Below are 12,408 nucleotides of genomic sequence, written 5' to 3' on the forward strand. Positions count from 1 at the left end.
AAATTTCTTATTATTTCACGTTCAGATCTAAAACATTGGAATGCAAGAGCTGATAATTTCCTAGTTTTGGAGCCCTAGTCCTAAGATATTGCTGGGAATTGAAACGACTTCCCTTTTATTTTGCAAATATTGGAACATTGAAGTCAATTGTGTTAGAAGGTTGTGATTCTTCTCTTGTGATTTCTGCAAACAAGGTGAACAGAAGCTCCTGAAAAGGGAAGATCGTAACTTCAAGTTCTTGAACTCAGAACTAAGGTTTTGAAATATCAGTTTTATCTTCTGATTGTATGGATTAACTCATTTTTTTTTCATAACTGCATCTGTAGTCAACAAATATACAAATGATCATTTTCTCGTAAAGCACCTATATCTTCCACCTCGGAGCCATTAGCCATAAGAACTTTAGTTCCTCTCTTCCCAATCCTTTTTTCTGCATTTAACACATAATAAAATTTGACACATGCATATAATGTTTCATTATTGCATAAACCAGTCATTTTAATTCATTGATTTTTTTTTTCATTAAATTATATTTATCAGTAATTAAGGATTTAAGGATTTGTTACCTGCAATACTAAAAAGCTCTTGAATTGATTCGGGAAGGTGGACCAGCTTACCTCTATGTTCTTCTTTTAGTTCGTCGTGTGGATGATGCCCGTGTATTATCACTCTTGTTGGAAATGTTCCTGATGATGCAATAGTTGTTTTGTTTCATTCAGGTTATCAAGAAATTAAATAGGACAAGATGGGAGGAATCAAATTGTAACTTCTCAGTAGCTATAGTGTGTAAAAGCATTCCTTTTAGACCATTTGAACGATGTGGCTAGTTAGCTTACTGTTTTCTTGTTGGTTTTGTCCTTCTTTGCTTTCTGGCCCCCGGGTTCAGCAATTATCTCATTATTGTTTGGATCTCCCAGAAACTCTGTTACCATAGGTATCTCTTCCAACTCCTCTTTTCGTAGTCCCCTCAAATGCTGAGCACAAGACGTTTTGTCGGGATGGTGAGTCAAACATAAGGAATGACTAAATAACAGTCAGTAGATGAAATGTTGTCGGGGTTTAATTACCTGACGAAAATTGGAAAGAATGGTTCCAAACCTAATGGAACTTGGGATTTACATTGAAGGCCATTTGACGCCTAGCCATCTAGGGAGCCTTGTGCATTTACATCTACTTGAGAAGTTGAAGTTGAAGTTTGAAGTAGGTAGGGTTGACGGCTTTAGTCTTCCAACAGGTTTTCCACCAAACCTTAAAGAAGTTGACACTTCATTATACTTATCTTCCATGGAAGGATGTGGACACAATCGGGAATTAAAGGCACTTCTTATTTCACATTCAAATCTCAAAAATTGGAATGCAAGTTCTATTAATTTCCCTGTTTTGGAGCGCCTAGTCTTAAGATATTGTTGGGAATTGAAACAAGTTCCACTGAAGTTTGCAAAAATTGGAACACTGAAGTTAATTGTGTTAGAATGTTGTTATTCTTCTCTTGTAACTTCTGCAAAGCATATTTCTTCTGCAAAGAAGTTATTGTTTGAGGGAATGGCAGATTATCCACTTCGTGTTCGTAAAGTTGGAATTAAGGTTTTTCTCTAATAATTCTTGTTCTTTATTTCAAAATATTGGTTTTCTTCCTTATAATTCCATGTATTAATGTAATTATTTATTTTTGTACTCATTTTCTATTACTTTTCAAGGTTGAATTGCCAAATAATGAAAGCTTTGAAGAAGAAAGTGTGGACAACTCTGAAGTAGAAAGTGTGGAAAGCTCTGAAGAAGAATGTGTGGAAGGCTCTAAAGAAGAATGTCTGGGAAGCTCTAAGGTTTCTCTCTAATTCATTATCATTATTTCAAAATATTAGTTTTATTCCTTCTAATTCCATTTATTAAATTTCTTTTTTTTTTTACTAGCTCATTTTCTATTACTTTTCAAGGTTGAATTGCCAAATAATGAAAGCTTTGAAGAAGAAAGTGTGGAAAGCTCGAAAGAAGAATGTGTCAGAAGCCTTATGGTTTCTCTCTAATTCATTTTCATTATTTCAAAATATTAGTTTTCTGCCTTCTAATTCCATTTACTAAATTTCTTTTTTACTAGCTCATTTTCTATTACTTTTCAAGGTTGAATTGCCAAATTATGAATGCTTTGAAAAAGAAAGTGATGAAAGCTTTGAAGAAGAAGATGACAGCTCCGAAGAAGAATGTGCTGGAAGATCTAAGGTTTCTCTATAATTATTGTTCATTATTTCAAAATATTAGTTTTCTGCCTTCTAATTCCTTTTATTAAATTTCTTTTTTACTAGCTCATTTTCTATTACTTTTCAAGGTCGAATTGTCAAATTATGAATGCTTTGAAAAAGAAAGTGATGAAAGCTCTGAAGAAGAAAGTGATGACAGTTCCGAAGAAGAATGTGTTGGAAGATCCAAGGTTTCTCTATAATATTGTTCATTATTTCAAAATATTAATTTTCTGCCTTTTTTTTTTTATATGTAGAAGAGAATGAGTTTGGAGTCTTTGTTTGATCTTCCTGAACCTTTATATAATGTTATTTCTTATAACTTCCCGTAGCCTTTCCTACTTTCTTGTTGGACTTCTTCTTGCTTTGACTAATACCATTATTATTATAAATAATAATATTAATAATAATAATGGTAAGACATATTATATTATTCAATCAATTGAATTAGAATGTTGCTATTCTTCTCTTGTGACTTCTGCAATGCAGATTTCTTCTGCAAAACGCAGAGCATTAAAGGGAAAGGCAGATTGTCCACTTCGTGTTCGTAAAGTTGGAACTAAGGTTTTTCTCTATTAGGACTCTGTGAGTCTGAGTCATGATAGGACTATCTATCCTAGTCTTTCTGAGAGTCTTCTTGTATATATTCTACCTTTGTCATTGTATTCAGGTTAACTCAATCAATACAGATATTGTGTTCTCATCTGGTATCAGTTTGTTCAGGTTCTCTCCTGATGGCCGACGGTTCTGTTAATTCTTCCGAACGGACTGTCTCGGATGTCGCTGTCACATCTGCGGTCTCTCTGGCGGTGGCCTCTATGTCCATAGCTCATCACTATGTGAGTATCAAGTTAACCAATAATAATTTTCTGTTTTGGAGAACGCAAGTCGTGCCGTTTCTTCGCGGTCACGAATTATTAGGGTTTGTTGCCGTGCCCTCCTGCCACATTACCTGCCGCTGGTGAAGTGCCTCCCGCGTCGAACCCTGCTGCCAGCGAGTTGATAAGTGCTTATTTGTCTATATTTTCCTCCTTTCACTTAGTTATTTTGTTTATAGATCATTCCAAATTTCATGAGAATTAGTGCTTATTTGTGTTATTTTGCAAGGAGTATGAGTTGGAAAGCATTAGAAGCAAAGATGAGCATTTTCATGCATTTTGGTGGGCATTGGAGTCAAATGGAAGCCAAATATGAAGCTACGTAGATGGGTGCAACACTTCCAAGGGAGCCTAAGATTGGTATTTTCAATGGTCTTTGTCATTTGGGCAAACTAAAACAAAAGAGAAGCAAAAGGTCAAGGTGTTGAAATTTCTGTACGTCGGCATCTTAGTAATTGGATCATATCTCAGCCTAGAAGTGTCCAAATGAGGTGGTTCTTGAACCATTGGAAAGAAGACATCAAGGGCTACAACTTTTCCAGAGATACAAATTTCATAATTCTGATCGGAAAATGGTGAAAAATATCCTAGAAGTCAAAGTAGCTGCACAGAGTTCGGAAATGCAATTTCTGGAGAGGAGGCATCCGGCCGGATGCTAGGCCGGAGGTTTTAGGCGGATTTGCAGTGCAAAATGCAGTTTTTAGAGAGGAGGCATCCGGCCGGATGCTAGGCCGGATGGTAGGCCGGAGGCACTTGCTCTGCTCACTATTTAAGCTCGTTTTGAGCATTTTGAACTCGGTTTTGACCCATGGTTGAACCCTAAACACTCCCATTCATTCCCTTTCATATTTTTAGGTTAGATTAGGCTTAGATATATGTATTTTAACACTTTTGGAGCTTGTAATCTTGGATTTGAAGCTTGGATTTCAAGATTCTTCCTCCCATTTCAATAGAGAAGTTTTCTTTCCTTTATCTCTTTTCTTTTGCAAGATTTATGTTTATTACTTGTGTTTTTGTGTTCTTTATGCTATTTAATCATGAGTAGTTAGTTTATGGGCTTGAGTTAGGGTTGTATTATCTATTTGGGTGCTTAAGTTGTGATTATTGTGAAAAAGGGGAAAAACCCCAACCTAGGGTTCTTGAGTTTGAATTGGGTTTATTTCTATCTTTCAATGATTAGTGGCCAATGATTGTTGTTTGTCTTTGGAAAGTCTTTCATTTCAATGAGAATTGGATGGGAGACTTGAGCCAACCCAATCTCAAACTCATTTTCTCTTCTATGGAAATAGGGGTAGATTTGGGGCCAAATAGTTTTTGTCCTTCAAGAACTTAGGTTGATACACCATGGGAATGGGGCAACCTTTGTTCTAATCCTTGTGGAAACTTGGATTTATTAGTGCTAGCCTTTAGAACCTAGATAAAATGTTCTTCCCCCAAACTTAAGTGTTAAAGCATCTAGATGGTAATGCCCCTAACTTGAGTCCTATTTCTTTATTTTGCACTTATCTATTGTTTATATGTGTTTGTTCTACCTTGTTTTCGTTTGCTTAGCTTCTTGTTGATTTCCTTGAGCTAGTGCCTAGTTTAGTGATTGCATATTACGTGCCATAACCCCCAATCCTCAGCGGAACGACATTTCACACCCGTACACTCACCATCACTCATTTTTGCTACACCTCACGAGTCCTCCGCAGTACCGCCGGCGCAGCCCAATCCTCTTCACACTACATGGATTCGACAAGATCAGGCTGTATTGAGCATGTTGATATCTTCCTTGTCGTCGGAAGTTATGCATTTAGCTGTTGGATGTCCTACTTCGCAAGCCCTATGGCGGTCGTTGGAGCCGGCGTTGGCGTCTTCGACTCGTGCGCATACTCTTCACCTTCTCAGCCAATTTCAAATGATTCAGCAAGGTGATTCGTCCATTGCGGGTTACATTGCGCGTGCCCAGGTGTTGGTCGAGGATCTTGCTCTCGCCGGTCGACCCGTTCCATTGGATGAGCAGAATCTTTACGTTTTTCGGGGCTTGCGACCGGAGTTCATTCCTCTCACCGCTTCCTTAGCTGTTCGTGGCCAGCCGGTTTCTCTCCAGGAGCTGGCGTCGCTGCTCGGAACCCAGTCGTTCATGGCTGGTGGGAGTTACGGTGGTGTTGCAGCGACCAGTCCGGCGGCGTTTGTGACTCAGCGAGGTGGCGGGCGTCAGCCATGGCGTCGCGGTGGTCAGCAGCAGCGAGGAGGGCAGCAGCCTCGCGGTGGCTCTTCCGGCGTGCAGTCTCGTCCCGCTGACGTCGCTGGGTAGTTTCGTGGCGGTCAGCGGGGCTCCTCCGGTGGTGGCGGTAGGTCTCGTGGAAGGGGAGGCCGTGGCGGTGGTCATACTGCTTTGGCTTGTTACTCGTATGTTGGCTCGCAACCTCAGGCTCATATGGTTTATAACGATAATGCTGCACATGTTCCTCCTGATTCTCATTTGTGGGTGCCTGATACTGGAGCCACTCATCATGCCACCCCTGATATAGCTGCGTTGTCTGCTTCGGAGGAATACCACGGTGATGATACCCTTCGAGTTGGTGATGGTAAGGGTTTGGTTATTAGTCGTATTGGCCATGCTACCGTTCCTACTCCTTCTAGAGTTTTTAAGATGTCTGATATTTTACATGTACCCGGTCTATCTTCTTCTCTTCTGTCTGTTCAGAGGTTTGCAACTGATAATCATGTCTTTTTTGAGTTTCACCCCTCTTATTTTGTTGTGAAGGATATCACCACCAAAGCGATCCTTCTGCGCGGCAGTAGTTCGGGGGGTCTTTACACCTTGCATGTTCCTGGATCCCGTCCGCAAGCTTTTCTGTCATCTCGTGCCTCTTCTTCGGTCTGGCATGATCATTTGGGTCATCCGCATCAGCGTGTCCTTAGTAGTATTTTGCCTTTCTGTCCTGTTAGTAGTTCTAGTCGTAATAATAATTGTACTTCTGCTTTATGTTCTACGTGTCAGTTAGGAAAATCTTCGCGATTTCCGCTGCTGCGTACTGTGTCTACTAGTTCGAATATTCTTGATTTAATTTATACTGATATTTGGGGTCCAGCTCCTGTTTATTCTTCCTCTGGTCATCGCTACTTTGTTCTGTTTGTTGATGATTATTCCCGGTATACGTGGTTTTTCCCTATGAAATTAAAGTCAGACTTATATGCTATCTTTGATCACTTTCGTGCCCTTGTTGAACGTTCATTTAATAGAAAAATTGTGTCGGTCCAATCTGACTTAGGAGCTGAGTACAAAAAGTTACATTCTCACTTTCTAAAGCTAGGTATTCGTCATAGACAGTCTTGTGCATACACTCATGAACAGAATGGTAAAGTTGAGCGTAAACATAGGCATATCGTTGAAACGGGTCTTACTCTTATGGCTCATGCCTCTGTTCCTTCTCGATTTTGGGATTTTGCCTTTGAAACTGCAGTTTATTTGATAAATAAAATGTCTTCTGCTGTCTTGAATAATTCCAGTCTTCATTCTTTATTGCATAGGTCTCCTCCATCATATTCCTTTCTTCGTGTGTTTGGATGTCTCTGTTATCCTCACCTGCGTCCATACAATCGTCACAAAATGTCATATCGGTCATCTCCCTGTGTTTTCTTAGGATATCCTGAGTCGTTTCGGGGGTATAGGTGTATGGACTTACGAACTAATAAAGTGTATATTTGCAGGCATGTTCAGTTTGATGAAACTATATTTCCTTTTGCTAGCAAGCCTGCTGTACAGGTGCCCTCTACTCCGCCACAACCTTGGGGAGAATCAGTGCTACAACCTTCACCATCTGCTGAGGTTGCGGCACCTACACCCACGGTCTCGCCCACGGTTGCGGCAGCTTCGGTTCGGCAACGAGGGCGCCCACGAGGCCGGTCATCCAGACCCACGACTCGTACTCATTCCATGGCCACTCGCAGTAGGTCCGTAGCTCCGCATGCGGCTCTATCTGCTCAGGTCTCCTCTCCTGAGCCTCCTTGTTATACTCAGGCAGTCAAATTTCCTGAGTGGCGTAAAGCGATGGATCAGGAGTTTAATGCACTACTGCACAATCACACTTGGGATCTGGTTCCACCTCGTCCAGGTATGAATCTGATTGGCTATAAATGGGTTTTTCGCACTAAACGAAAAGCTAATGGTTCGATAGAAAGGCACAAAGCGAGGCTCGTGGCAAAGGGGTTTAACCAGGTTCCTGGTCAAGATTTCTTTGACACATTTAGTCCAGTTGTCAAACCTACTACCGTGCGACTTCTGTTGAGTTTGGCTATTTCATCTGGTTTGGTGGTCCGCCAATTGGATGTTCACAATGCTTTCTTGAATGGTAGCTTAACTGAGACTGTTTACATGCGTCAGCCACCTGGTTATATTGACACTCAATTTCCTGATCATGTATGCTTACTTAAACGCTCCTTGTATGGTCTCAAACAGGCTCTTAGGGCATGGTTTAACCGATTGCATGGTTTTTTGCTTTCTGCCGGGTTCACTGCATCTGAGACTGATGTCTCTCTGTTTTATTATTCGCAAGGGTCTGCCTGTGTTTACCTGCTAGTTTATGTTGATAATATTCTTGTAATTGGGAATGATGCACAATTAGTAGGTGATTTGTTATCAAAATTGTCTGCCACTTTCAAAATAAGAGATCTTGGTGAGCCTGGATTTTTCCTTGGTATTGAATTGGTGAAAACTAACACTGGTGTTCTCCTTTCTCAACAGCGATATATGACCGATATCTTGAAGCGTGCAGGTATGACTGACTGTAAATCGCTAGCTACTCCTATCTCTGTATCGAAAACTCCTGTTACCACTGCAGAGCTGTTTGATGATCCTACCAAGTACAGGAGTCTGGCTGGTGCCTTGCAATACCTCACTGTTACAAGACCAGATCTGAGCTTTGCAGTCAACCAGTTATGTCAACACATGCATGCCCCGACTATGTCACATTGGGAACAATTGAAAAGAGTTTTGAGGTATGTTAAGGGCACCCTATCCTTTGGTCTTCGTATCACGAAATCTCTGTCTAGGGAGATTCATGCTTTTTCAGATTCCGATTGGGCTGGTTGCCCTGATGATCGGAAATCCACCAGTGGGTATGCGGTTTTTCTTGGCACAAATCTGGTATCTTGGGTTTGTCGAAAGCAGAGAACTGTTGCTCGGTCTTCCACTGAAGCAGAGTATAAGGCATTAGCTTATGTATGTGCTGAAGTGCTCTGGGTTGTATCTCTGCTGCGTGAGATTAACATTATTGATTTTTCGGTTCCAAAGCTGTGGTGTGACAATCTTGGAGCTACATACCTGTCTGCAAATCCTATTTTTCATGCCAGGACCAAACATGTGGAGATTGACTATCATTTTGTCAGGGACAGAGTTGCAAAGGGGGATATTCAAGTGAATTTTATATCTACAAAGGATCAACTGACAGACATTTTTACGAAGGCTTTATCAAGTTCTAGATTTTCTTTTCTTAGAGACAAGCTACAGGTTTCCAGTTTACCCTGTGCTTGAGGGGGAATATTAGGACTCTGTGAGTCTGAGTCATGATAGGACTATCTATCCTAGTCTTTCTGAGAGTCTTCTTGTATATATTCTACCTTTGTCATTGTATTCAGGTTAACTCAATCAATACAGATATTGTGTTCTCATCTTCTCTAATTCATGTTCATTATTTCAAAAATATTAGTTTTCTGCATTCTAATTCCTTGTATTAATTAATTGTTTACATTTTTACTCATTTTCAATTACTTTTCAAGGTTGAATGTCCTATTATTGGAAGATCTGAAGAAGAAATGTTGAAAGCTGATAAGAGTGTGATGAAATATGTGAAGAAGTTATTATGGTGAATGCACTGAAGAAGAAAGTGCAGTGACTGAGGATAGGTTATTCTGATGTACTGCAATTGAATTTGAACTTCACTTTATGTTTCAGCTTGCATTGTAAGTTCATGCATGGCTGAAATTTATTACCGAAGACATTTCTTATTATTTGTATTGAAAGCTTGTATGGAATAGTTTTCTTGTGGTAGTTGGTACGGTAGGAGGCGGCAATATGCAAAAAAAAAAAAAAAAAAAACTCATTACTATAAATTTATTTACACTTGGTCAACACACATGAATTAAATAACAAAAATGACACTCTTTCACCCTTAAATTATAGTGATATAGTCATTCTTCCCCTCACACCACCACCCAACCCCCAATTATAGGTGTAAACACAAAAAAAGAAATTTAATTTGTATATTTGTCTGTGTGTATATATAACAAAATCAAGTTACAGCAAGTATAATCTAAAACGTGGGTAAAAAAATTTATGTATAGTCTCTTGATTCTTTACTAACGTTCTACCGAGTTTTCTCCGGAATTCAATTGGCGTGATCTTCAAAGAAGGCTTTATCTTCTGTAGAAAATGTCAACTTCAAGTTAGTGTAAGAGAGAACTTTATATAGCTTCAATATGCCTTCAATGTTTGGTGTTAAGTTTGGTATTAATATACAAAATTTATATATTTAAAAATTACTATTAAACACAAAAAATCAAGACAAAAACTTGTGTGAGACTGTCTCACCATGAGACGAGTCGGGTCAAGATGCAAATGTAACACTTAAATGCACAAATGTCATACTTATATGCTCAAATGTAATACTAATCAGGAATAAAATTTTTGTTACTTATAAGGGTAAATGTACTACTTTTAAGGGAAAATACAATACTTTTACATTTCGATTTAAAAGTATTACATTTTTCCTCAAAAGTATTATATTTGCCCTTATAAGTAAGGGGCACTTGTCAACATTACTTATTATGAAAAATGTATCACTTTTTCTCTTATAAGTAACAAAAATTGTATTCTTGATTAGTGTTATATTTGAGCATATAAGTATGACATTTGCACATATAAGTATGACATTTGCATGGTACTTTGACCCGACCCGACCCGTCTCACGAACAAGGATCCGTAAGACGGTCTCACACAAGTGTGACCCAAAAATCAAATTTAAAAATAAGTAAAAAATAATAAAGAAAATAAACAAGGAAGAAAAAATTAACTTGACTAATGAATAGTATGTGATGCGAACCTAATTGGCCCGATCTTCTCTTCACATTCTAATTAAAAATAATATTTTAGAAATGTTTATTAGGCTAGGTGAAATCAAATTTGGAGGTTTAATTTGGGCTGGGGTAAGGGCTAATTTTTAGGTTTTAATAAGTCATCCGCCACACCGGGTTATAAGGTGATACGTAGGATTTGGGAAGACGCCACAAGTGAGGTTTCACACTTGATAAGTCAAGATCACCATGACTTGATCATGGTCAAACTCTCTCGAGTTCCAAAAAACACCAGTTTTCTAACTCAAAAATTCTCAACTCTATATTTCATTTGGCATGCAAGGGCATTAAATAGCCATTAACAAGCTGATTACAACCGCATAAACGAGATAATTATTAAATATAGGATAAACTAATCCTAATTAATTAACAAAACCAATTCTAAAATTCTAAAATATTCTAACAGCCAATTGTTGATTCTGCTGCCCACAATAATATATGAAACATATAAAATGGGACAGAGAGTAAACACTGAGAGTAGTTCAAGTTGGCATAACCTTTCTCGATCTGGTCTACTTCACAAATTCTAACAACTCTGACCATATATCTATCTCCCATCTCAATATCTCATATTACCCAAACCCAATTCACTAGCTAATTAACTCCATCTCCATCTTCATCTTCATCTTCATCTTCATCAACTAATCAACCTAAGGTATGCATGTTATTATTGAGGGAAAAAGAAAACTATATATATCATTATAATTCAAGGGTCAAAATTGTCATTTTCTCAATTAAATATTTAACTTTTTTTTTTGAAAATATTAAATATTTATCTAAGTGTATAAATAATTGGCAAGTTGGTAATAGTGACAAATCATGTATTTTATTCTAACATTATATTGTCTATTCATAATACATCATTCGATAAGGAATGCTCCATATAATAATACTCACGCCAGCCATGCTAACATTTTATACACAAATTAAAGATTCCACATGACTTTTGGTTGCTTTGACCGTTTCTTTGATCATGATAAATAAATAAAATTTAAGCCGTGTCAATTATATAGCTCCGCCCCGTCATTTTACCATTAATAATTATTTATGAAATCATTAGATGTTTGGTATTTTCCTACCAATTAGATATTTACAAAATTAATTCCAAATGATGTGTTTGCCGATAATAATTTTATTTAAAAAAATAGTAAACATGTAAGGTGTTACTCTAGTCTTGAAATATAACAATTTAATTCTTTTGAAAGTTATTTTAGATTCGCTTCAATTTTAAAGGCAATTTTTTTATAAAAATATCTAATATTTTTGAATATTTTTAATAAAAATATCTAATATATGTTTGCCACATTTAAACAATTTATTTTATTCTATTTTTTTTTGGTCAAATACAAATATAACATCCTACCACTGCCAAACTTAATTATATGGTATAACAACTAATAATGTGGACATATAGAGCAAGCTACACAAAAAAATATATGCGTTTTTCAACACCCATATATGTTAGGAATTTAGTAAATTTCGTTGCAACTTATTTTTTCGACGTACATGGGGTAATCAGAAAAAAGCATCATTGGAAATAAGAAATATGAACATAAGATGTTAAGTTAGAAATTTCGGACAAACTTAGGGTGCGTTTGGTTCGCACATGGGAATCGGAATCGGAATGGGTATCAAATACTTGGTAATGGTAATGAGTTTTGGTGAAAGTATTTAACATGTTTGGTAATTAGGTGGAATGGGAATGATTATTAATTGTTGAGGAAGAAAGGAGGAAGAAATGAGGAAGGGAGATAAAACCCTTATTTAATAAGGGTATGGGTTTTGTCATTAATGGGGTATTCCAAACCCATAGTAGCATTCACAAAACCTATCAACCAAACACAAACAATCACTTTCATACCCATTCCTTATGCCTAAACCCCCCAACCAAACACACCCTAAGGGACCAACATAACTTTTCCGATGTACTTGTCTACTGTAAAATTCAAAATTCAAAATTTCAGACACACCATTAGTGCGTCTTAAATTTTGAATTTAAAAAGAAAAAAAAAATCAAAAGTATAGGTATCAGAATTTCTTGTCCGTTCATAATAATAGTGACAAATCATGCATTTTATTGTAACATTATATTGTCTATAGAACATGCAATAATATAATGGTGAAGGCCTTCACCATTAGTTATTTTTGTTGAGTTTTTGGAATACTAAAAATTAAGG

The 12,408-nt window shown here is 37.5% G+C and overlaps 2 protein-coding genes across 2 annotated transcripts in view; one reads left to right on the forward strand and one right to left on the reverse strand.

Moving 5' to 3' along the window:
- Positions 1-326: 326 nt before the first annotated feature.
- Positions 327-12,408, reverse strand: part of LOC116005947 (potassium channel KAT3-like) — a 29,620-nt gene continuing 17,538 nt past the window's right edge. Inside the window, exons 11-13 of the mRNA XM_031246181.1 lie at positions 825-869; positions 567-686; positions 327-430 (exon numbers count right to left, since the gene is read on the reverse strand). Of these exons, the coding sequence (XP_031102041.1) occupies positions 327-430; positions 567-686; positions 825-869 (269 nt within the window). The remainder of the gene's footprint in view (positions 431-566; positions 687-824; positions 870-12,408) is intronic.
- Positions 1,521-3,241, forward strand: LOC116006374 (protein phosphatase 1G-like). Its single transcript, XM_031246719.1, has 6 exons — positions 1,521-1,584; positions 1,698-1,823; positions 1,935-2,012; positions 2,119-2,217; positions 2,324-2,425; positions 2,949-3,241. The coding sequence occupies exons 1-6, from the start codon at positions 1,543-1,545 to the stop codon at positions 2,967-2,969; spliced, it is 468 nt and encodes a 155-aa protein (XP_031102579.1). The 5' UTR covers positions 1,521-1,542; the 3' UTR covers positions 2,970-3,241.

This window comes from Ipomoea triloba, chromosome 15 (genome assembly GCF_003576645.1).
Source record: "Ipomoea triloba cultivar NCNSP0323 chromosome 15, ASM357664v1".
NCBI lineage: Eukaryota > Viridiplantae > Streptophyta > Magnoliopsida > Solanales > Convolvulaceae > Ipomoea > Ipomoea triloba.